We start from the raw sequence: 24,192 nt of genomic DNA on the forward strand, positions 1-24,192 counted from the left end.
GATTTGAGAGGACCAGGGCAGGCAAGGTCCTCAGCCTTTGTAAGATCTGGCTCCAAACTCTCTCCTTTTCAGGATAACAAAGTCACCTTCAGCACCCTCCTTCCCAGCCAGCAGCACTGAGTGGGTGGGGCACAGGTGGGCTTCTAGGGCCTTCTCGAATAAAGCTTCCTAGGGTCCACCGTACTTTAAAGTTTCCAAGGCATTCTCACTCCCTCCATCTCAGACATTTTAGCTTGAACTTTTGTTGAATAAAACCACAGAAGCCCAAAAACCTGAAAATGTTCACTGTCCCAGCCCCCCACATCTCTCCTGGAACATTCCCTCCATGGGCAGAAGGAGAAAGACACTAGTGTCCACCTGATCTTGATCATCTTAGATAAGAAATGGAGCCAACCTCATATACACTGACAGGGGACAGGAGAAAACCCTGGAGGAGCACTGTGCCACGGTGTGGAATGAGCGACCCCGCCCCAGGTACCCAGGTTACTAGGTCCAGATATCAAAAACATGTAAGTGAAATCAAAAAAGCAAATTGCAAACGAATACTCAGCCTGTGAAACCCTTTTACAGAGGTTTGAGAATGTCACAGGCAAGACCTGTTTACAGCTCCATCTACAGGTGCTTAGCCTGGGGCAGGGTCCCTGTAGGTAAGGGAGGGTAACAGAATACAGTGACAATTTGGTGGGGGTGAGAGTGGGGCTGGAGTCGGGGGTGGGCCTGGCCCGCCCTCTGGCCGGGGAGGAGAGGACCGTGGGGAGGGGAGGAGGAAGCAGCCGCCGGGCACTTCCCAAGGAGGAAGCGGTGCAGGATTTTCCCCAGGTGTGGCTGAGTTATAAAGGGCGCTGTGAGCCGGCCACTGCCAGGTGCACCCCAGGACCACAGCCAGGTGTGTCCTGGACTGCCACCAGGGACACATCAGCTGCTCAGGCCCAGCCACTGCCACCACAATGGTGAGCCTCTGCCGACACACCCGCCTGGACAGTGTCATCTGGCCCAGAAGGGTTGGCGGTTCCCTGAACCCCAAGCCAAGGATGTTGGGATGGGGTCCAGGAAGCCCCCAAATCTTGAGGCAGGAGAGAGCCACGACCCAGGAGCCCTAATGTGCTGGGGAGCAAGGGCTAAGGGGCTTCAGTTTTCCCAGCTATGAAGGGTGGGCTATACCCCAACTTTCCACAGGGAACAGGGCAAGTTGGAGTGGCAGCAAGGCACCCCCTTCACTGGGCACTCCCTGACCACCCACCACCTATTCCATCAGCTCCTCTCCGGCCTCCTGCTTCTGCTCTGGCTGCCTGCCAGCCTGGCCCATCACGGACCCTCGCTCTGGATAAATCCCCACACCCATACCCACGGGACCCCACGCTGCTACTCAGCCAAGGAGCTGCCCCTAGGCCAGGCCCCAGCACATCTGCTGGCTCGAGCTGCCAAGTGGGAGCAGTCTTTGCCTGTAGCCCTGGTGTCCAGCCTGGAGGCGGTGGACCACAGGAAGCGGCGTGAGAAACCCCTGGCTGGGACCCGGTGCCCAGTGCTGCGACCCGAGGAAGTATTAGAAGCTGACATCCATCAGCGCTCCATCTCTCCCTGGAGATACCGGTGAGGACTGTGGGAGCTCCCTGGGCACTGAGATCTCCGCTGTGTGGCATTGGGCTCCCTCCTTTCTCTAGGCGCTGGCTTTCTGCAGAGCTCTCTGAACCTCAGTGTTTCCACCTGTTAAATGGGATACGCATGCTGACCTCCACACAGCCAGCCCCCATGGGAGGTGGGGCTCCATCAGATGAGCTTCTCTTTTCCACTCTTATCTCCAAGATCTTAGCTCAGGCCTTGGGTATCAGGGTCACTTGGGACCCTGCAGAGATTGGGCTAGGCCCAGAGGGGAGGGACAGGGCTTCTGGAAGCCCTCTACCCCAGCTTCTGTGTTCTGGGAGAGCACTGGGGTCACAGGTCATCTTTCGCCTAGTGAGTACCGACTGCATGCCAGCCCTCCGGGTGCCCTGCACCATCCTGATCCCTCAGCCCTCAGGCCAGCAGCACTCCTGAGATGATGAGGCAGCCATGGCGGGTGGGTAGGAAAGGAGGGATGCACCTGCCGAGGCTCTGGGGTTCAGCCTCATCCATCTGTCCCTTTAGCGTGGACACAGACGAGAGCCGCTACCCGCAGAAGCTAGCCATTGCCGAGTGCCTGTGCAGGGGCTGTATCAGCACCAGGACCGGGCGAGAGACTGCTGCGCTCAACTCCGTCCCGCTGCACCAGAGCCTGCTGGTGCTGCGCCGCCGGCCCTGCTCCCAGGACGCCACGGGGACGCCCACTCCCGGGGCCTTCGCCTTCCACACCGAGTCCATCCGCGTGCCCGTCGGCTGCACCTGCGTCCTGCCCAGGGCGGCGTGAGGACTGCCGGCCTCAGCTCTTCCCCCCTGGGATCAGCTCCCAGACTAGACAGTGTGGAGAGGGCCCCTCCTATTTATGTGTATTTATTGGTTATTTATATGCCCTAAGTGACTCTGCTTCCACTGCCTGGGGTATCTGGGCAGGTACCAGGGCTCCGGGCCTCTGGGCCTCTGGTTTGAGCTAAGAACAGTGGAGACCAGCCACTGGAAGGACCAGGTGACCCTGTGCTGATCAGGCCCCACCTGGATACTCAGATGCCCCGTCACAAAAAGTTGGACTAGAAAGAACCTTGTTACTCTTCTAGAACTTCTTAAAACAACAGAAAAGGTATTCTGCTGGCTCCCAGCTTGGTGGTCCCCCTGAGCTCCCCCCATCCCCTCACCTTATCACTGGTCTCAGGCTGGTCCAGGCCACCCCAAGCTCCTACTTCCCAGCCCCACCCCTGAATTTCTAAAATAATTATTTATGGTAAATGTAAATGTGTTATTATATATGGTAAATGTAAATATTAAATTGATAAACACCCCCCAGGGAACAGCATTGAATGTAGGGGTGAAAGCGCCCTTCTCACCCTCACCCCTGCCTGGCCAACAGCCAGCTGCCCCCACAGGGGCAGCCACAGGCCTGATTCTGGTGTATCCTTCCAGGAAGGTCTCTGCATAAACCCCGAGGGCATCCAGGATGGGGAAAGGGTTTGAACAGAGTGGAAGAGGTGTGCCCTGCTGGCACCTGTGGTTTCCGCCTGGTGATACCTCCTAGTGATAGCTCTGGGTCTCAGGGAGGGGCCTCCTTCCCACAGCCCAGTGGTGATGTAGGCAGGCCTTCCTGTACCTACCGGCCAAGGGTGTGACCAGGCCTGTGCTGTGACAGTGAGCACCTACGGACATACCTCGCTGCCTGTGGAACAGGTGTCTCCGAGGGGACTCCTAGAGGGTGTCAGCTCAGTGGGGCATTGCTGCAGCCTGGCTGAGCAGCGTCACCTTCAGGTGTCTGAGTCATTCTCCCCCGGCCCCAGCAGAGGCCTAGGCAGTTCCAAAAGCCAGTGCCATGGCCTGGACACCAGCTCGGGCTTCTGTCCATTGTCGGCAACCTGCCAGTCTAGGGGCAGCCGAGCTAGTTAGCACCCCCAGGCCAGGTGCCCCACTGGCCGCCTGATGACCTGGCCTGTACTTTCACTATCCGGTTCCTAGATTAGCACATTTGGCATGTTAAAATTGAAGGCATTTTGTTAAGGAGCCCAGGAGTGTGTGTCTTCAGCAGTTGTGAAAGGGGCCTTGGGGTATAGTTCTGGCTCAGATCCAAGCCCCTGTGGAGCCTCAGTTTCCCCATCTGTAATACATAAGCCCAATCAGTTCTAAGGGTTCCTTGGGCTGCGGGGGCGGGAGGGTGCTGCAAGGCCTTTGTCAGCACCTCCCTGCCTGGCCAATCATTTTCACCTACTGATTGACACCTATTATGTGCAAGCGCCCAGGAAGAGGGGCTGGGTGATCTCTGTCTTGAGCCTGGAAGGACTCATATTTATGCACTGGGAATAGGGCAGTAAACAAAACGGACAGATCTCTGCCTGCCCGCATGCAGGTGACCGACAATCACAGAACAACCAGTAAAGTGCTTGGTGGGTTAGCGGTTAGCGGTGAAAGAAAAGGACAGCGGAGCAAGGAAGGGGGAGGGACTGTAATTCCAAACCGGTTCAGGAGAGCTCCCCCTGGAGGTCACCTGAGCAAAGGCCAGATGGCCAGCCAGGGACCCGAGCTCCGGGCAGAGGGAACAGCCCGTGCAAAGGCCCTGAGAAGGAAGTGTGCCTGTGTCTGATGGTCAAGGGACGTCACTGTGGCTGGAACCAAGGAAGTAGGAAGTGACCATGGGTTCTAGGTATAGAGGGCGTCCATCCTGGGCTGTGGAAGCCTGTGGGTTCTGAGCAGGCACAGACAGGGTCAGCTGCAGTGCTGGGAATGGCCTGCAGGGGGCAGGGCAGAGTGTGGAGGAGACAAATGGCAGATTTACACTGGAGACAGAGCCCTAACAGGGTATGGAGTGGATAAAGGGTAAGTCAAGGGGGTCTGAGGTTTTACCGACCTTCTGGAAGGCCAGAGTGGCCATTTCCTGGGGCAGGGCTGGTGCAGTGGTGTTCGCCCTGGAACATTAGAGGACCCCCAGTTCTGAAAGCAGGATTTGCTGAGAGGTGGTAGGGCAAACAGGAGGTGAGGGTTTAAAGGACTGTTCCAGACTTCGGGGGAGTGGGCGCCGGGGGAGAACCCACAGAGGAGGAAGGGGCTTCCTAGCTGGGGTGTGAGCTGAAGCCAGGCAAAGCTTGGGGGCTACAGGGGTTCCTGCTTGGGAAGCAATAGGCAGTGACCAGGAGGACCACGCCCAGCCCTGCCCTGGTAAGAGAGAAAAAGAGAGGAATGGTGGGGGGCGGGGGGGGGGAGAGAGTGACAGAGAGAGAGAAAGAGAGAAAGAGAGAGAGAGAGAGAGAGAGGGGTAGGTGTGTGTTTGTGTGCAGCCTCAGGCCTGAAGAGGCAGGGCAGGTCTGAAGCCTTGCCCTCCGGCTGGCCTAGCCGTCCAGCATGACAGCAAGACGAAAGGGCATGAAGGTGAAGGCCTGCTGGGCTTCCTGCCCTCTCCCTTGCTAATCTGCTTTACCTCTTCACTTGGCACCTTGGGTGAGTCCGAGCAGGTCCAGGAGAGCTGGTGAGGGCACACACTCCCTCCTCCCAGGCCCAGGAGTTTCATTTCCAGAGTAGAAACCCAAATACTTGGAATTCCAGATACTGTATTTTATGAAATAGAAGATGCTCCACAATTTCCAGTGTCACTGAGAAGGGTGACAGGCTGCTTCGAATGACACGAAAAAGGGCCTGTGGTTCTGCAGGGCAGGAAAAGGGGTACCCTCCAGGTCTGGGCGCCCCTCCCCAGAAGAGCTACTTGAGACAGTAGCCACTCAGGGAGCAGCTCACGGTGTCTGTCACACGACCTCATCTGTCACTGGAATAGGGTTTTCCTGGGGGCCGCTGGGAGCCTCCGCCACCACCTCCTCCCCCCCCTCGCTGGGCTTCTTGCGGGCCTCGGCAGGCGGCCGGGGTGGAGGGTTGCTGGGTGGCTGCTTGATGGTGTTTCCAACCTGTGGTCGCTCTTTGGGCTTGGGCTCGATGGGGGTCCACTGCTCACCACGGGTGGCTGCCTGCAGGACACAGAGGGGCTAGGCCTATGAACCTCCAGGGACTGCCCCCACACTGGCCCCTGCCTCTGCATGCCCTGACCCACCAGGGTACAGAGCAGTATCAACTCTGAATCCAATAAGACATGAGGGGACTGCAGCTCAGAGAGGTTAAGTGACTGGCCTGAGACCACACAGTGAGGACCTGGCTCTACCTGACCCCAAACTGGAGCTATTCCGCCATGCCAGGAGGGTCCCCATGCAGTAGGCAGGGGGCAAGGAATCCCTGGGTTTCTGAAAGATCCCTGGGGGCCACTTCCAGATACACATTCCCAGGCTCCCCCCAGGAGCAGAAAAGAGAAGCCAGACCTGTGTGTCCATCATGCTGAGTTAGGAGGCCAGGCAGCCCACACGGTGGGAGAGGCCCAGTAGAGCAGCCAAGGAGTGCAGGGGCCCACTCACTCTGGACCCGCCCTGGCCTGGAGCCTCCCCGAGGGCACTAGGGGAGTGAAAACCGTGCAGCACAGGGGAACTTGCTAAAATGCACTCAGACCCCTTGGGTCACCACCGTCCCCATTACAACATGAGCGAGGACACAGGCTCCTGGCCTTGGCTCAGCCTACAGGAGGCCGCAGTGGCTGAGGAGCTGAGCATCAGCAGGGCTGACCGCAGACCACAACACTCACCAGCAGATAGATGACGCTCGCAATGGCCAAGCAGGCTGTACCCAGGATGGTGGCAAGCAGGAAGCCAGCTGGTACTGAGAGCCTGGGTGGGGTGGGAGGATGAGAGACTCAGAAGGGCAGTCAGAAGGAGTCTGCAGGGAGCCAGATCTTGGGTGGAGGCCACAAGTTACCAAGACAAAACAGACCGTAAGTGTGCTGTCCCCAGGACAGGTGGATGGAGGGGACACCTGGCTCTGACAAATGTTGGGCTTTTAAGTTTGGGCCCCTGGAGCTGTACTCTGCCTTGACTCGTAGTACCCTAACAACCTTGGGATCCTTGCTCTTGGCCCCAGCTACCATGCCGGGAGGTCCCAGCAGCTGCAGGGGCACGTGGGTGTTCCAGCCTGCTGCAGTCACCACCTAACACACACGTTAGGTAGCCTGCAGAAGCATCCAGCTGTGCCCCAACAACCCCAGAACCCTGACTGTTCCTGATTTGAGTTACTAAGGTTCGCAGCGAGAGATGAGGACTACAGGTTCGGAGAACCCCGGGCAGAGCCTGGGTCCTGGCTTCTGTCTGGAAAAACAGCTGGGCTAAGACGGGCCTGACTTGCCCCTCCTGTCCAGGTGGCCAGTCCAGGTGGTCAGTCCAGTTAGAAGGATCTACTCCAGGATGCTCCTGAGCCTGGGAATGGGTGGGGACTCACCCGAGGTGCAGGAAGGCACGGAAGTAGTAATTCCTGGAGAGGGGCCCGAACAACTTCACCACTTTCGTCATGTACTTCTGTCCACTAGGCCGAGGGAGAGAGGGAAGACAGACTGGGTCCTATTCGGTACCCCATCTCACCCCACCCCCACCCCAGAGCACCCTAGCTTCTTCCCTTCCAGAGACCACGGGGCCACAGCAGTTAGGCGGGCACCAGTCTTGGTTTGCCCAAGAGGGCAAATGGGTTGGTGCTAGAGCTTCAGAGGGATGGGACTAGGCTCCTGCAGGGTTCATTGCCTAGAGTCCTGCCCTTTTGAGTTCTACCCATCCCCCGGGATGGACCCCAGAGCAAATGGGGGACTCACCATCTCTCCATGGTGGAGCCCTTTCTCCTTTTCCCCCGGGGGTACTCCAGCAGGCAGATGAACACACCTGCCACGCTGAGGCTGCAGTTAAGGAATAGCCAAAGTCAGCCATCTCTTTGCTGAAGAGAAATAAGAGAGGTACGGCAGTGGCCTGGGTCACAGCCGGGGAACAACTAGGCGGGACTCCACAGGTCTGGCCACTTCACTGCCTGTTCTGCCTTGGTTTCCAGAGGGCCTGCAACAGCTGGTTTCAGGGCCAGAGGGGACAGTGGGGGCCCAGCCTGCTCCGACAGAACTGAGCAGGCCACTGGGGTGGCTGATAGAAGGAGGTGCAGAGGAGATCCCTGGGGGTGCTGACACTTCCCACCCAGGCAAGTTGCTTCCCTGATGAGCCTTGGGTCCCAACACTGCAGCTGAGCCCACCCTGTGAGAGTCTAAAGGGCCTGGGCATGTGAGTAGCACTCTGCAAACTGAAACGCCATATCCCCGAAGGCAGTGACATCTTTACCCCCAGTCAACTAGCGCTGCCCCCAGCAATGCCTTCCCCCAACCCAGTCTTGGGGTTTACAATGGGAGGATACATGGAGTAGGCGCCAAAGTACCATTGGGTGAACTGACCAGCAGTGGCCACGATGCCACCCGTGATGAGGACTGTGGGTAGAGGAGAAGCAGGTTAGTAGGAACCCCCCACCAGTAGGAGTGGCAAGCCCCCACTCTATCCCTGCAGGATTGGGGTTCGCATGGGGCTCTGGCCACCTCCCCTCGTAATGCCCCCTCCCATGGCTGGGCCACCAGTCCCCCACGGAGCCATCAACACTTTTGTCCAGTAAGGGGACCCAGGTGCCTGCAGACAATGAGGGACACCTAGGAAGTGGCACACGAGCTGGACGAGGGGCTGAAGGAGCCAGGCACTGATGGAGCCTGGAGCCGAGCCTGTGTCCCAGGAGTCGTGGGGGGGAGAGTTGTCCTTGAGCCCTGAGCGGGAGAGGCCTGCACTCCAGCCTGGACTCTCACTCTTGAGCTCTGCGAACCCTTGTCATTTTTAGGTTTTGCTTTATGCATTTACAGACTACATTATCGACTGCTGATCTTGTGTCTGCTCCATGGATGGATGGCCTCTCCTCATCGCATGAGGTGCCTATTTGCCTCATCCCTGTTTTTCACCTTAATTTCAGTTTTGTCTGATACTGGTATCCACACACCTCTCTTTGGTTAGTATTTGTTAGCTATTCCAACCCTTTCATTTTCAGTTCTGTGTGGTCCAGCTGTAAGTGGCATATATTTTGATCTTTTCTCCCCAGTAATTTTTTTGCAACCCTTTTATTGTAAAATATACACAAGTAAAGATTTCCAATTTTAGCTATTTTAAATCAAACAGCTCAGTGGCATTAAGTACATACACACTGTTGTATGTACATCCCCAGAACTTCCAGCAATTTATTGAGTTATAATTATTACACACAGTAAAATACACAGGTATAAGCTTGATGACTTTTTACATATGTGTACCCCAGGCGACCTCCACTCAAGTCAAGATTCCCATCATCCCAGAAAGTTCTCTCATGCTTCTGTCAACACCGGAACCCTAGATCTGGCTTCTTTTGCTCAATGAAAGAAAACTTGTCGAGGTCCTTCACGTGGTTTGGGTGGATCACTGGCTTGCTCTTTTTCTTATTAAGTAGTTTTTTATGGTATGAATCAACCACAATTTATCCGTTCTTTCATCTTTGGGAAATTTCAGTTGCTTCTAGTTTTTGGCTATCATGAATAAGCTGATACAGATGAATTTTTTGTATTATAATCAACTTGAGGGGGAATTTAACAGATTTTATTGACTATGATTACAGATAATTGGAACTTATTTTATCTTATCTTGTGTTTTCTCTTTAACAGGTGTTTCGTTGTTTCTCCTGTCTCCTGCTGACTTGATCAAATGTTGATTCTAAAATTCCTCTTCCTGAACCACGTGTGGACTTTAAAATGTTTAACTTCAATCTCATTTTCAAATTACCTATTATCATTAATTATTTACAGTCAATACTTAGTCACCCGTGTCTTCATTCTTGCACCCCAGTCCTTTCTTCTGGATTCAAAGTTCAACTTTCCTATTTGTGAAGTACATCCTTTAGTAGTCCTTTCCGTGAGAGTTAGCAGCAATTCTCTGGATTTCTGAAAATGCCCTCATTCTGGAATGATGGTTCATCCGGATATTGAATTCATGTGTTCGTGTCGGCATCAAAGATATTATTCCATTGTCTTCTGGCATCTATTACTGATGATGAGAAGTCTGAAAGTAGTCTGATACTAATCCATTTTTTTCTCTGGCAAATTTAAAGACTTTCTTTAGTGGTCTGTAATTTCGTTACAGTGTGTCCAAGAAGGGATTTGTTTCCTTTTTATTCTGTGAGGAACTTTGTTTTCTCCTTCAGTTCTGGAAATGCTCACCCATTATCCCTTCTACATTGCCTCCCTCCGTTCTATTGATTCTCTCCTCTAGATCCCCCATTACACATACATTGCATCTTTTTGTACTATTGTGCATGACTTAACTTCTTTCAGCTACATTCAGTGAGGCTTCCTCAAATCCATCTTCTGCTTCATTAATTCTCTCTTCATCTCTATAGATAATTCATCCATTAACCTTTAATGACTTTATATATTTTTATTTCTAGACATCCTATATTCGTTATTTTTCCATCGTCCTGTGTAATTTTCTATTTTATCTCCTTGAACAGTTTTAAATATACCCATATGTTTAAAAATGTACACATATTCTCAAGTCTCTTCCATACGGCGCGGGTAGTTTTGATTCTAAGGAGGCACATTCTCCTGTTTATGGTGTCTGCTTCCTCAAATGGTGGCTATGTTTATGAGCTGTGCCCCAGCAGGGTCTGCTTTTGTGTGACAGTCTGTGTACCCCAGTTGAGGAAATGCCCTTGTAGAACAGTTTCATATTTGCCTCTGCTGGAGGCCTAAGGGTTTTTCCAGTTCTGAATCGAATTTATCTGAATTCTTTGGTCAGTGGTCCTTATAGCACAGGGTAAGGCAGATTCAGCCCTCTTCCTATGCACAGCACAGGTCTGAGTTTTCAGGAGTTTTGTCTTGTTCATTACTTTTTTGATCCAGGCCCTGGCAGCAGATGGCATGCTTCCTTGCTGAGTGGGGAGGGGAAGAACAGTTTTCTAACTTGTTTGTTGTATAAGCAGTCTTTTCCAGCTCTGGCCTGAGGTATGTACCTCACTTTCAGCCCTTTTCACACAGAGATCCCGAAATCCCACTTGGTAAAAGCCTGAGCCCCTGCTGGTCCCAATTCTCCAGGTACCCCTTCCTTCCACCCCAGCCCATCACCTTGAAACTTCACTCTGCTTTTGTGGCCAATGGATTTCCTATTCTTGGAGTTGAGTTCAGCTACATATTAACTCTTGGTTTGCTCATTAGCACTTCCGTGAGTTGGAAGAAGGAAGGGCGGTCCACTTGCCTTTGGGGGTATAATTTTCCCATGCTGAACCTCAGTTTTGCTGCTTGCCATGAGCAAAAGGGGAGCAAAGACACTGGCTCGCCAGGGAAGCATGAGGGCTGAAAGAGCTCTACTGTGTGCAGGGCCTCTTGTAGGTGCAGGCACGCACTGGGGCCAAGACATAAGGCCTCAGCTCTCATGGGACTTAATCTCAGGAGGGGATAAAAATAAACATCAGGAAGTGGTGAAGTAGAACGGGGCCTATGACAGAGGTCTAGGCGCTCTAGAAAGACTTCTGAGCAAGTGACATCTGAGCTGAGAAATGAATGAAGGAGCCAGCCACAAATGCTTCGGTCTATAGAAGCCACTTCTGCAAAGGCCCTGCGGTACGCCTGGGAAATCTGAGAACAGAATGGAGGCCTGTAAAGACGGAGTGACAGAGAAGGGAGCGGGGCAGGGGCAGAGCAGTCAGACTCTGGCTTTTAGTCTTCGCAATGGGATCCGCTGAAGGGTTTTCAGTAGGAAGTGACATAATCTGATTAGATGGGATTTTCTACAATAAAAAAGAAGCCTGCTGGATAGAGCGGCTAGTTAGTAGGGCCTAATCAGGCCTGAGCTATCCCAGGTGGCTACCTACATTTACAGTGAATCAGAAAAAAAGTAAGAGGAGGAACTCAGAGTGGGAAGGGTCCTGGGAGACCTTTCAACAAATGGCCTCATTTGATGGTGGAAGAAACTGAGCTGCACCTTGGCTCTCTAGGCCCCAACTTCACTGTTTGTAAAGTGGACGAAAGGACAGCTCTGGGCTCATGACACTGTGGACAGTAGCTAAGACGAAGAAGGGACAACCTGCACACAGTGGGCATGCCATGAACAGGGGTGCTGGAGGGTAACTATCTGCTCCCACGAGGACTGGAACTCAGAGAGCTACCCATTTGGTGCCCTCTGTCATCCTCTACTTCCTGGGGGTGAGGTGGGGGTTGAGGAACTTGGGAGCAAGGGAGACTAGTCTGCAGTGGTCCAAGGGCTCACAGACTATGGCGGGCAAGGGAACAGCCTGAGGACAGCTCTGGGGAGAAGTGAGGAGAATTATCTTACCCACTCTAGACGCCAAAAGGGGCGCGACCTGCCTGGACACAGAACAGACCACTGGGCCTCATATCCTAAAGCTGCCCACCCCAAAATGTGATCTTAGTTAGAGTTACGGGGCCAGGGAGACACCATCTGTATCTGCTCCCTTCCCTCCCAGAGCTTCACCAGCCTCCTCTGGTCCCTACATGGGGTGGGGGTGGGGGGTGAGGGGCAGGGGTGGGGGTGGGGTTGACTCAGGGTGGGTCTCGCTCAGGGTGGGTCTCAAGGGAATGGTGGTGGACTGGGACCCTCCTCATCAGCACATTCCCCACAGACCTCCCACCCACCACTGGGTGCAGGTCCTTTCTGGGAGTGGCAGGTCCACAGAGGCGGGCAGAGCCTCTGGGCAACTTCCTCTTGCCTCAGACCCTGTCTAGGCCCAGCCTCACCCGCCCCTCCCGAGAGGTTCCCCTTTAGAGTACAGTACAGCAGGGGCAGAGCCTACTGTGCCTTCACCGAGGTGCCTGAGCGCAGGCTCAGGGGGACTGGGGGCCTGCCATCCTTCCCCAAAAGCAGTCTCTGAGAGAGAGCTGGGAAGAGTCCCTCTGGGCAGTCTTAGATGTCCCATGAAGACTCAGGGCTGGGGAGGGAGCCCCTTGCAACTCCTGGGCCTAAGTTCCACTCCGGGGCAGGAGGGCGGAAGGAGAGGGTCCCACTGGGTTTTCCAAATCGGAGGGTGATGACTCCTCGGAAACCACCGAGGGGAAGGCCTCCTCCTCCTCCAGGACTACAACTTCCTCTATTCGCAGGAGGTCCGGGCTGAGTAGAGGGGTGAAGAGGGGACAGCGGAGGGGAGGAAGGGACGGAAGCGCACGAGTCTGCCGAGTCTCCGGACCACCTCTGCAGCCCGAGGGGGCTGGGAGGTGCCCCCAACCCCAAGTCAACCTTCTCGCCACGAAGCTTCAGGTCTCCGAAGGAGTCTCGGGGTCCCCACCCGCAGCCTTCAGCTCCCATCTTTCAGCCCACAGCCTGTAGTCTCTGACCCCTCAGGACCTGGGCTCTCCCGGTCCGTTCCCAGCCAACCTCATCCCTCGGCACGCAGCCTGGGATCGCAGTGCCCCAAGCGCCCTGGCCCGCGGCCTCGGCCAACTGATTCCCCACAACCCCATCTCCAGACCACTTCCTTGGTCGAAGCCTGAGGTCTCGGCGTCCCCTGCCCCTCTCCGCATGCCCAGCCCCGTCACACTCACTCAGGCCGGACGCCAGCGCCTGCTCGTTGGCCCACATGGCCCACTCGATTTGCCCCATAGCGGCGACCAACGAGGCTGGGCTCGGCTGGAACACCGAGGACCGCGCGTCCGCTGCCTCCCGGCCGCGAGTTCCGGCACCGCCCCCTGCCCCCTAGCTCCCCGGGCGCAGCCCCGCCCTTGCCCCGTCCCCCTTGTTCTGGCCCCGCCCCCTGGCGACAGGCAAGGCAGGCAGGGACACTGAGACTCGTTAGGTGTTCTGGAGGAGGCCTGCCCGGGCCCTCAGGCCCTCTTGCTTGCCAGTCGGAGAGGCCTCCACTTCACCTCCTCCTCCGGCACCCTCAGAGGCACCGCAGGCCCCACCCACTTGGATGCCTTCTTGGTGCCAGGCTCTTTTCCTGCCAGCTCCCCGCCTGGACAACCTGAGGCTTTCCTAAGCATCGCCTGAGAGACTGGGTGCGGGAGGGGTGCGGACCGTGAGGTGGACACCTGCTTCAGATGGCAGAGTCCTTCCAGAATGCTGAGCTCCTAAAGGTGCCAAAAGCGGCTTCTTTGGAAGGTGTGAGGCCAGGTTCCTATTAAGGTTTAAAGGTCCAGAGTCTTCCTTGTATCCACTTGGAAAACTCCCCTCCAGGCAGAAGGGCCTCAGAGCCTAGTGGAATCCCTCCCCGGAAGTCAGTGCCTGTTACTAAGGACAGTGGCAGGCCCCAGTCCCCACTTCCTCTTCTGGCCCTGGGCTAGTGCAGGTGTGGTGGGCAACTCTGCTCAGACTAACGGGAGGGAAACAGTATGCAAAGCTTCTGGGAAAATCCAGAATCTAAGTGCTGTGTCCTCTTCCTTTTCATCTCCCTCCTCTGCCCACCCTCTTCAGGGTCAGCAGGAGCAGTGTCTGACCCTGTAGGGAAGAGGCTGGGATCCAGGAGGTGGATCAAAGGGTGCAGGCACCCACCCCTCTTCTTCTTCTAAGCCAACTGTGTTGAAGCTGGGAAAGTGGGGAGTTCAATGACCTGTACACTAATGGAAAAACTCATTAAGAAGTGTGAGCCATTCCTGGGTTCCAGAACCCATGAGCTTCTGGGCTGAGGGGAATCTTCCCTGATCACGCCTCTCCTCCCTTGCAAATCTGCTTCCCACTTTTTTCATGTACTGGGAGCTTAAAGCCACACCCAAACCACATCCCCCCACATCAGCCACTGAGTGTGGCCTGTGGCCCCAGGGGTGGCTGTGTGCTTAACAACCACCACAGGGCTGGGCAACTGTAGGGGAGCTTTGGGTCAGACGGCATCATCTTCAGGAGCAAATCAGCAAGCGAGCAAGTTCCAAGTTCTCTTCCTGCAGAAGGCACACAGCCCATGCCCTTCCCGGTGCTGCCCGCTGCCACACAGAACTCTGGTTACATAGAAGAATGCCAGGCCCAATAAGCAATGCTGGCTTTATTCCCAGTGGCCAACTGATGGGGTTCTCATGTGACCACACACCTTGGCTCCCCAATCCCCTGCTGTAGTCACATTCCTGGTCTTTTTATGAAGAAGCATTCCATCCACACCCAGTGGCTTGAGCTCTGGCAGAGGAGCTAGGACGGACAGGCTCAAAGCATTCTGTGGCAGGCTCCTGAACCTGCAGAGGTTGCTCTTTGCACAGCGACCAGTCCTTCAGCTCCAAGGAGGGATGCCAATTCCCCGCCATCCTTGGTGCCCAGCTCCAGCTGTGGGCAGTGGGAATTGCCTCAGTGGGAATAGGGCCAGAGATCCTTCACTGGGAACACATGGCAGCTCATCCCCATCAGCTGAGTCCTCCAGGTCCCACATCTGATTCCAGCCCTCAACTCGGCACTGCATTGGTGCAGATGGGGAAGGTGAGGCACTTGGTGGTAGGCTCACTTCTGACCACCCGAGTGCCTTGCAGTTGGTCACTCCAGTGCCCCCACTCAGCCACAGCACTCTGCTGCACCCAGGACCTGGTGGCCACCCACCAGTCCCAACGAGCACACCCCTGCTACTACCACACTCATCTCCCCATTCCCAGCAAAGTGGCTCCTTCTCCAAGTGGTGGCGGGGCTCCTGCTGAGGAAGCAGTTAAGCTGCTGGCTTTGGCTGGCCGTCGGGGCCCAGGAGGTGAGCCTGAGGGTCGTCCAGGACTTGAGGCCCGGGGCCTACCTGACAGGTAGAAAAATCAATGTCAGGTCAGGGTGACAAGGAGAGACCAGTGTATCCCCGCCCTCCCAGGTAAATGCAGGTCAGAAGCTGACCACCTGCGTAGTGACACCCTGACCCTGTGTCCAACTCCCTCAGGCAGAGCTGCATGGTCTCTCACACACAAGGGCATGGGGACTTGGAATCAGATAATCTGAGTGAAATCCCAGCTAACTCACTCTGAGCAGGGATCCTGATCCCATTCCAGTGGAAGAGCCCTGAGGGACCCTAGGTATCCACATTCCTAGCCCCACCCTCCCCCCTCAGTACTAGGAACGCTGTTCCACTCGTCACAGGGTGTCCTGAAATGTCCACTTTGAGAGCGAGAGAGTGAAACAAACCACAGTGGACCAGATGCCTTGAAATCGGAAGTGCGCTCCTACATTTACTGTTACTCTTAGCGGCTTAGTTTTCTACCCCAGAAAGTCGGGGCAAAGGGAGCCCCTTCACCCAGACACACCAGGTCTGAGCCCTTGAGGCCAGTGTGCTGGACAGGGCCCTCCCCGAGTGTACTGGGCCGCAGGGACCCCCAGGTTCCAGGGCTGAGGGCCAGTGCCAGGTCTCACCTGAGTGGCAATGATGTATTTGATGCCTCCAGGGGTAGGATCCATGCATAGTGCAGCTTTAAGCTCATCTGAAAGTGGGGCAGGCTTCACAGGTAGCCCCTTGAGAAACCTGCGGAAAGAAAGCAGGAGTGTGCTGTGCGTCCATTAACAGGAGGTATGCAGAACTCAGACCCGAGATAGGAAGGGGTGTGACTACCAGTAGATACGGGGTTTCTTTTAGGGTGATGAAAAGTTCTGAAATCAGACAGAAGCGCTGGTTGCGTAACACTGAATATACTTAATGCTGCTGAATTGTACACATTAAAGTGATTAAAATGGTAAATTTCAAGTAATATGTATTTTACCATACACACACAAAAACTGAGCAGCAATGACCAAGTGCCTGGCTGGGGTCACTGTGAGAGAAGGGTTTCAGGAAACCTACCTAAGGTTTTGAGTTCATCCCTGGCCTGTGGCTATTGCTCTGCCCGGTGGGGGTAACAAAAGAAAAAATGCCTCAGTTCAAGCAGGAGTCCATTACTGTGCTCCTCAGAACAACAAAACCTGCATATCACCCACTGGGGTGACAAAGGCAATGAGTGCAGAGCTTCTAATGAGGACACTGGCGGCCTCTGAGGCCATCATAGTCATGTGGTCTGTCTCACTTACTAAGGAAGTTAGTAATCCAGCCTCTCACCCACGAGACATCAGTACCGCCCCGGCAATGGTGACAGAAAACAACCCACACACTTTCAACAGCCCTAGCAGGAAGGTGTCTCCACATTGAGAAGGAACGATAAAAACAACAGATAGGAAGAAATCCAAATTCTCTGTCTCCACAACGGGGCGGCGGGCACTGTCGACACAGAGCTGTGATATTGCCTGTGCGTGTCTCTGTGACTACGGGGCTGAGGCATAAGATGAAGAGTCCACAGTCCCAGCAGAGCACACTTGGTGACACACTACCTGTGGTCCCCAAGGGGATCAACACTTCCTGCAGGATTCCCCCCCATTCAGCACCGTGGCCTTAGGTGCAGCCACCCTGATCCAGGCAGGACACCCTGCTCCTCCCTCCACAGCCTCCTAAATAGGGGAACCCACAACTCACTTGTCTCCATGAGACTCAGGGGGAAAACTGTGCTTCACAACAGCCACAAACTCGGCCACAGTGTCATCCAGGGTGAAAATCACGGCATTGGGGCCTGCGTCAAACGTGTACGCCACCTGGAACCAGTGTGGTCAATGTGAATGTGTGCACCACAGCTCCACTGACTCAGACCCCCATGTCTGCCAGGGAGGCCCGCGGCTTCCCACGGTGCCTGTGGGGCCAACTTGAAGTGGAGCGGGGGCCACACCAGTACTTTTAGAGTTCAGGCTGCGATCCCTTAGTGGGTCATGCAACCAAAATGAAACAGAGTGAGAAGGAAACTGTCAGCGCCTTGTACGTGGGAGCAGAACTCAGGTTCTGTGGGATTTCGTCACAGGCAAGCATGTGCTGGCTGGGGTACGACGTGATTTTACTGAAGCTCGCAGCCTAAAGCCCACTCCGTGGGTTTCCTGTGCGGCCCCGGCCCCACCGTGCCTTGGTCTGCCCGTGGTGGGTGTTGAAGCGGTGCACCAGTTGGATGATGCGCCTGGAGGTGTCGTTGAAGTAACAGATCGGCGGGAAGGTGTCCAGGCAGGTGGCATGGTACTGGTTGCTATCCTTCATGGTCAGTTGGCCAAAACCCTGGAAGTCCCTTTCTTTGATATAGTGGGTCATCTCTGCCATGCGAGCTGGCACCAGCTCCTCAGCCCGGAACTGTAAGGCACAGGAGTTTCCCAATGAGGCACTGGCTGCTTCCCAGCCCATCAGCCAGACCACACACTCCAGGTCAGAGGCCCCGCCCCCGCCCAGGCCTTAGGATCTGTACACATGTTCCACACAGCAGATGAGCCCAGCTTTGGAAGATGGGGGGGGAACCTGGTGTGTGTCCGACATGCAGGTCACACCCTGGGGGACTGGCATCTGCCCCAGCACCGGCCTTACCTTGAGCAGTGGGCTGGTCTCCATGCTGGTCTGCATGCCCACTGTGCTGCTAGTCAGCTTCTTCTCACTGCTCACCTGCACAGGGGGAGACAGAGGCTGGACCTTGCCCTAAATACCCCTCCTGTCCTTCCACTTGGCTGGTATAGACAGCAGGGTGGGAGCTAGCAAGCCTCCTGCCCATGGAGACCTCCTGACCACAGCAGAGATGACGCAGATCTGGGAATGGCAGCATCTAGATGAGCAGCTCCCCCCCCTTACTACATGGGAGTCATTCCTGACTGTTTCACCGAAAGCCTCACCCCTGAGCGAACTCGAGAAGCAGGTGAAACATTCCTTCATCCTGCTCCCAGTTCAGCCCAAGAGGACCCCTCACTCCGCGGCAGTATCACTTACCACAAGGATGAGGACTCGGAGTTCAGGCCAGTGCAATTCAGGAGCCACCTGCCGGGCGATGCTGTCCTTCCCATCAGCTCGCTCCCCCATCTGCCACTCCACAAAGCCGCCATACAGGCTCCGGCAGGCACTGCCAGAGCCCCGGCGAGCCACTTCTGAGAGATCACTCTCAACCCCATAGGCTTGGGCCAGGGTAAAGGCTGCAGGCACAGGACGGAGAGTGGGCAGGGGAAGGGGACTCAGATTCAGGAGGCGGGGGGTGCTAGGCCAGGCTATGTTTAGCACCCCTAAGAATGTGCCCCACAGGAAATTATAAATTCCGAGATGATAATACTTCAGCCACCAGCTCCCAAGGTTAGCATTCACCTTTTCATCCATGCACCCATCCACATGTTTACATATTCAGTGTTCTCAAAGGTGCATGCTGGGCATACAAAGACCACTGGAACCTATGGAGCTGGAGTAGAGGGGAACCACTCTTGGGGACTTGGAGGACTGAGTGCCGAGGGGCTGGAATTTCTCCAAGGAGTGGCACCAAAGGTTTTGAGAGGTGCCAAAGCTCAGAAGCCTGAAGAATGTGCACCCTCAGGTCGACCAGCATGCTGGGCACGAAGGAGCATGGCCAAGCCTGATTGAGGGTCTGATGCCAGGACTCAGAGCTGGGGGTCCACGAGGCAAGCACTTTCCCCAACACTGGCACCCCCTCCTGGCCTGGCTCACACACTCCCCGGTCCCTGAGGGTGGTTCAGACATAGGCACATGAGCCAAGCTGACCCAGTAAGCATTATCCTGGGTTTTTCAATGGGCCACTGATCTCAGTGGCTATGAGGACAGTGTGAGCCCAATGCCTGTCACTGTGGTGACTAGCTTTGCCCCTAGGTGGGGAGGGTCTGCTGGAAAGTGAGCCAACACAGAATATAGCATGCCAGGGTTTCAAGGGAGAGAAATGGATGCCCAGTGAGGCTATTGGAGAGTCTGGAGCCAGCTGCAACTGAAGCATGCTGCACTCCTTGGAATTCTATTATGGAAACCAAGGAATTATCCCTACTTTTGACTTAAGCCGGTTTGAGGTGGGTTTCTGTCATGTACAATCTAAAGGGTCCAACACATAGAGCCCTTGGGAGATTTTAATGTTCTGATATGTGAAACAACCAAAGCCTCAGCCTCATGTGGTTGGTGGTGGCTCCCTGAAGGCTGCAGGAATGTAAGTCTCCCTGTGGGCACCCACCTAGGCAGGCATAGCCTGAGGCTGAGGAGGCCACGCCTGCGGCTGTGGGGAAGTTGTTCACCGATGCAATATGAACCTTGTAGCTGAGGCTGCGGGATAGTGGGTCCTTGTCATCAGCACTTCTCTGCTTCCGGGCCAGGTGGCGGACTGTGAGGAATGGAGAGACAGCCACTGGGCAGACCAGCCCCAAACTTCTCCTGCAGACCTCCTTGGGGAAAGCTCCAGACCCAAACCCAGCTGTGCTAATAGGCGACACCCCTATCCCAGGGGCTCGGGAAGCTGGGAGAGAAGCAAAGAGCCAGCAGCACTTGCTGTGCTCTTAGACCCTGCCCAGAGCTAGGAAGGGAAGGAACAGACTGGACCTGACCCCAACATCCCACATGCGACCCCTACTTACTCTCTCTCAGGCAGGCCTGGATGCGCGGATGCTCTATGTCCACCTTCTGGCCATTGAGCCAAATCTGGTCTTCAGTAAAATCCTTGCTAATGACAGCTGTCGTGGTGGTTTTTAACTGGAAAAGAAAACACAGGGTGACCTCACATGCACGGGCCCACCAAGCACCCTTTCCCGCTCAGGCCTTTTTTGCCATGGCCCATCACAACTGCCCACTCAGGGACAGGGACAGCCTTGCTGGAGAACAGGAGGTCATGACCAAGGCAGGAAGGGGTCGGGCGGTGGGTAGGCTCAGCCCCAGGCCTGGTCTACCTACTCATCTTCCACAGTAGAGCCACTGGGCCAGGCATGAAAGCAAAGGGACAGGGCAGAGGCAACCGGGGGTGTGGGCATGTGCATGCATGTGAATGAGCATTCCTGACAGGGCGGCATGGAACGGACACTGTTCATGGACTGGGGATTTATTGCTACCAACTGTTGAACGATAGGTTAACAAAAGTTTAGTAAATATTTATTTTGGTGCTTATTGCCAGTCCACACTAACCTGGTCCTGGTGTAAAGTGACACTCAGAGAGGAGTTGATGGGCAGGATCAGGTCCTCATCTCGCTTTCCCCCTGGAACAGACAACCCACGGCAAGGCCAGTCAGTTTCTCGGCCCTGTAAACCAGGGTACTATTGCCCCAACCCACTAAAGGCCCACCCCACCCCACTGGCACTCCCCAGTCACCCCCATTCCCATCCCACAGCTCCCCGATCTGCCTGAACCTTGCTCTTTCACTGCACAATCTAAGTCTTCTTCCTACTGAGAACCCACCTTCAGGAAGCTCTCCTAGATTGCTCCCCGCTTCACTGAGTTCCGGGTCCCAGAGAAGAGCTGGAGGCTAGCCATCTCCGTTTCATTGTTTGTTTTACCTTCTTTCACTAATCTGACAAATCATCTTGGAGTGCCTACCAGGTACTAAGCGTTGTTAGGTGTTTGCTTTCTTTTACCAAATAGAAAGAGCCTCAGTTACTGAAATCACCTTGAATCTCCCTGTTCCTATTTCCTGGAGACACTCAGAATCACCCCATCTCCACTTCTGCCTATCACGCCCACTCCTGGCATCTCAAGACAAAGGTAACCTTCCTGAAAGTCCAAAATTTCAAAACTCTTTGTTAAGCACACATAGGCCAAAAAATGAACCTTGACCCAAGTCTCATACCTTACATGCACAAAACACACACACACACATTCAAAATGGATCACAGACTTAAATTTAAAATGTAAAACTATGATAGTTTAAAAAAAAAAAAAACCTGAAAATCTTCTGAAAGTAAGGCTAGGCAAAAAGATCTTACACTTGACACCAAAAGCATTATCCATAAATGGAAAAACTAATAACTGAACTTCAGCAAACTATTTTTAAACTTTGGCTGTTTGAGAGACTCTATTAAGAAAATGAAAAGACAAGCTAGAGAATAGGAGGAAATATTCGCAAATCACATATCCAACAAAAGACTGGTATCTAAGATATATAATGAACTCTCAAGACTCAATGGTAACAAAGCAAATAATCTAATAAGAATGTGGACCAAAGATATTTCACCAAAGAAGACAAGCAAATAGCAAATAAGCCCATAAAAAAGTATTTAGCATCACTGGCCAATAGAAAAACATCCACTAAAACTACAATGAGGTATCAGCTAAAACAAAAACCAGTGACAATACCAAATGCTGAAAATCAGGATCACATATATATTGTTAGCAGAAATGTAAAATGGTACAGCCACTCGTGAAAATAATTTAAGAATTTCTTATTAACTAAACTAAATATGCAACTACCCCATGATTCAGCAATTGCACTCCAGGTCATTTAACTTAGAAGAATGACAAACTTCTGTTCACGCAAACATCTGTACACAAGTTTATAGTCGCTTTATTCCTAACAGACCAAAGCTGGTCTGCTGCCTTTCGAAGGGTGTATGACTAGGCAAACTATGGTCTGCCCACACCAGAAAAACAGGACTCAGCACTAAAGAAACTTAGCACTGATGCTGCTACCACATAGACGAACCTGCAGGAATAATAGCGAGTGAAATGAGCCAATCTCAAAATGTCATCTGCTGAACGATTCTATTTACGGAGCATTCTTGAAAAAAATACATGCCAGAAATGAAAAGTAGGCCCGAGGTGGTCAGGTGGGCGTGACCATAAGAGCCGAGTACCCCTTAGGGATGGATATCTGTGTGGACCATGTTCACCAAGAATCCAGGGCTCCAGGAGGATGGATGTCCCATGTGGACTGTACCACCGCCCGAGGGGGGGGGGATGGACGTCCCGAGTGGACAGTGTCCCCCAAGTGTCCTGGCTACAGCGTAGGGCCGGGGCTCCGCAGGCCATACTGCGGGGCCCAGTGAAGGGCTAGGGTAAGTGCTCACAAGTGCACCTGGACCTCCAGCTGCATCATCACAAGGGGGGCGAGCCCAGCCTGCCTGCCAGTGGGCCGAAGACACGCCTAGACCACCCGCGCCGAGCTGTCGCCCCCACGTCCACACTCCTGGCCCATGCACTCACAGTACTTGATGACCGCGATGTTAACTGGCGCGGTGCAGCTTACAATCACAACCGGGTTCTCGGGGGCCATGGCTGAATTACAAAATGACTCCAGCCCACAGCCACCTGCCTGTACAACCCAGCCTGCCAGTTCATTGGCCCAAGCAACCAGCTGTTTTTACGTCGTCCAATCAGTGGCGGGTTTGACTCACGCACCACCTCTCAGCCAATGAACGGGATGTGACGTTGGACTGCAGACACTGAGCCCGCCTCGCTGTCCCCAGCGGACACGTGCCGGCCCTGCGCAAGTGCGGGGTCGCGCAGGCGCAGGGAGGGGCCTTCGGGGAGTGCTAGCGGACCTGGTGAAGGACCCCGCCGCGCGGACGCGCGCCTGCGGTAAATGTCCAGCGGCAGAGGAGGCGGAGCAGTATTCGGAGGCTGGAAGTTCCGGAAGTTCCGGATGAAAGACTTGGCGCTGGCGTGTCCCCGGGGCCGAAAGTTAAGCGGTTGCCAGCGCGGTAGCTTGCGAGGCCCCCGGCATCCTGGGTCTGTCGCCCCTGGTCCCAGCTCTCGGGCTACTTCCGTGGCCCTACACCCCAGGTTTCCTCGTGGCCCCGCCACCATTCCCCTACACCGCCCACTCCCCCTGACCAGTGGCACTGAGGTGGGCTGCCAAGGGATGAACTGCTTCAGAGATAGGCGCTTTCAAACCCTACTCCCCCTTATTAAGCTCTATGAAAGCAAGGATTCTTTTTTCATGGTTGACACGGATTGCCAGATTTATACATGTACATTTGCTTTATACTTGTGGTAAAATGCACTTAATGTAGGTTTACCATTTTAAGCACTAGAGTATACAGTTTCGTGGCATTGAGTACATTCCCATTGATGTGTAACCATCACCACCACCAATCTCCAGGACTTTTTCATCATTCTAAATGAAGTCTTTACCCATATAACACTAATTCCTCATTTTCCCCTTCCCTTCATAAAAATCTCCTTTTAGCTTTAAAATGGTTCAGATTTCAGTCAAGATACTAAGATGAAGTTTCCCACCCTGGGTCCTATTATAGCTCTTTGAGTAAATTTCCATTACCATTTTATACATAATACAGCCATACTTTGGAGGCAGTGCAGGTTTGGCTCCAGACCACTGCAATAAAGTGAGTCACACAAATATTTTGGTTTCCCAATGCATATAAAATCATGTTTACACTATACCGTAGCTTATTAAGTATGCGATAAGCATGTCCAAAAAACTACATAATCTTAATTTTAAAATACCTTTTGCTAAAAAATGCTAACCATCATTTGAGCCTTAAGTGGGTCGTAATCCTTTTGCTGGTGGAAATCTTGTCTTAATGTTTATGAAAATGCAGTATCTGTGACATCCAAGAAAGTGAGGTATTCCGGTTCAAGAATATAGCTTTTTCTCACCTTGTTTTTTCCACTATGTGTTTCCTGGCGATCATCTCACTTCAATACAAAAGAGTTCCTTGGTTTTGTTGTCTAGAGGTAACAATTCCTTCCCTCTCCCCTGTGTTGTTACCATTTATATCTATAATAAGCTGCTTTTCCACACATTTTGTGCATATGTGGATATTTCTGTAGGGGCAATTCCTGGAATTGGAATCTGTGAGCCAAGTGGAATATGCCTGAAGTAATTCTGATAGCTGTGGGCAAGTTGCCTCTGGAAGGTGGGTGATTGTTGCGGTATAGTGTGTCCATGCCTGGACCAGCAGTCACCCCATGGATGAAATATAGTATCTCATTGTTTATATTTGCATTTCAGATTATTATTATTTTAAGATTCTCTTGCTATCACT

General features: G+C 53.7%; 3 protein-coding genes across 3 annotated transcripts; 1 reads left to right on the top strand and 2 right to left on the bottom strand.

The window, feature by feature from the left end:
- Positions 1-833: 833 nt before the first annotated feature.
- On the top strand, positions 834-2,454 carry IL17C (interleukin 17C). The gene is made up of 3 exons (XM_016129409.2): positions 834-950; positions 1,256-1,590; positions 2,125-2,454. Exons 1-3 carry the CDS (start codon positions 948-950, stop codon positions 2,381-2,383), a joined length of 597 nt encoding a protein of 198 aa, XP_015984895.1. The 5' UTR covers positions 834-947; the 3' UTR covers positions 2,384-2,454.
- Positions 2,455-5,136: 2,682 nt separating this feature from the next.
- LOC107502360 (cytochrome b-245 light chain) lies at positions 5,137-13,206 on the bottom strand. The gene is made up of 6 exons (XM_016129491.2): positions 13,055-13,206; positions 7,858-7,927; positions 7,277-7,351; positions 6,913-6,996; positions 6,227-6,308; positions 5,137-5,564 (listed from the first exon to the last, which is right to left on the bottom strand). The coding sequence occupies exons 1-6, from the start codon at positions 13,110-13,112 to the stop codon at positions 5,349-5,351; spliced, it is 585 nt and encodes a 194-aa protein (XP_015984977.1). The 5' UTR covers positions 13,113-13,206; the 3' UTR covers positions 5,137-5,348.
- A 1,260-nt stretch (positions 13,207-14,466) lies between these two features.
- On the bottom strand, positions 14,467-22,457 carry MVD (mevalonate diphosphate decarboxylase). The gene is made up of 10 exons (XM_016129490.2): positions 22,388-22,457; positions 20,377-20,447; positions 19,836-19,950; positions 19,439-19,585; positions 18,211-18,410; positions 17,818-17,892; positions 17,371-17,589; positions 16,897-17,012; positions 15,810-15,918; positions 14,467-15,207 (listed from the first exon to the last, which is right to left on the bottom strand). The coding sequence occupies exons 1-10, from the start codon at positions 22,455-22,457 to the stop codon at positions 15,127-15,129; spliced, it is 1,203 nt and encodes a 400-aa protein (XP_015984976.2). The 3' UTR covers positions 14,467-15,126.
- Between the last annotated feature and the right edge of the window lie 1,735 nt (positions 22,458-24,192).

This window comes from Rousettus aegyptiacus, unplaced genomic scaffold, assembly GCF_014176215.1.
Source record: "Rousettus aegyptiacus isolate mRouAeg1 unplaced genomic scaffold, mRouAeg1.p scaffold_m13_p_14, whole genome shotgun sequence".
In the NCBI taxonomy this organism is placed as follows: Eukaryota; Metazoa; Chordata; class Mammalia; order Chiroptera; family Pteropodidae; genus Rousettus; species Rousettus aegyptiacus.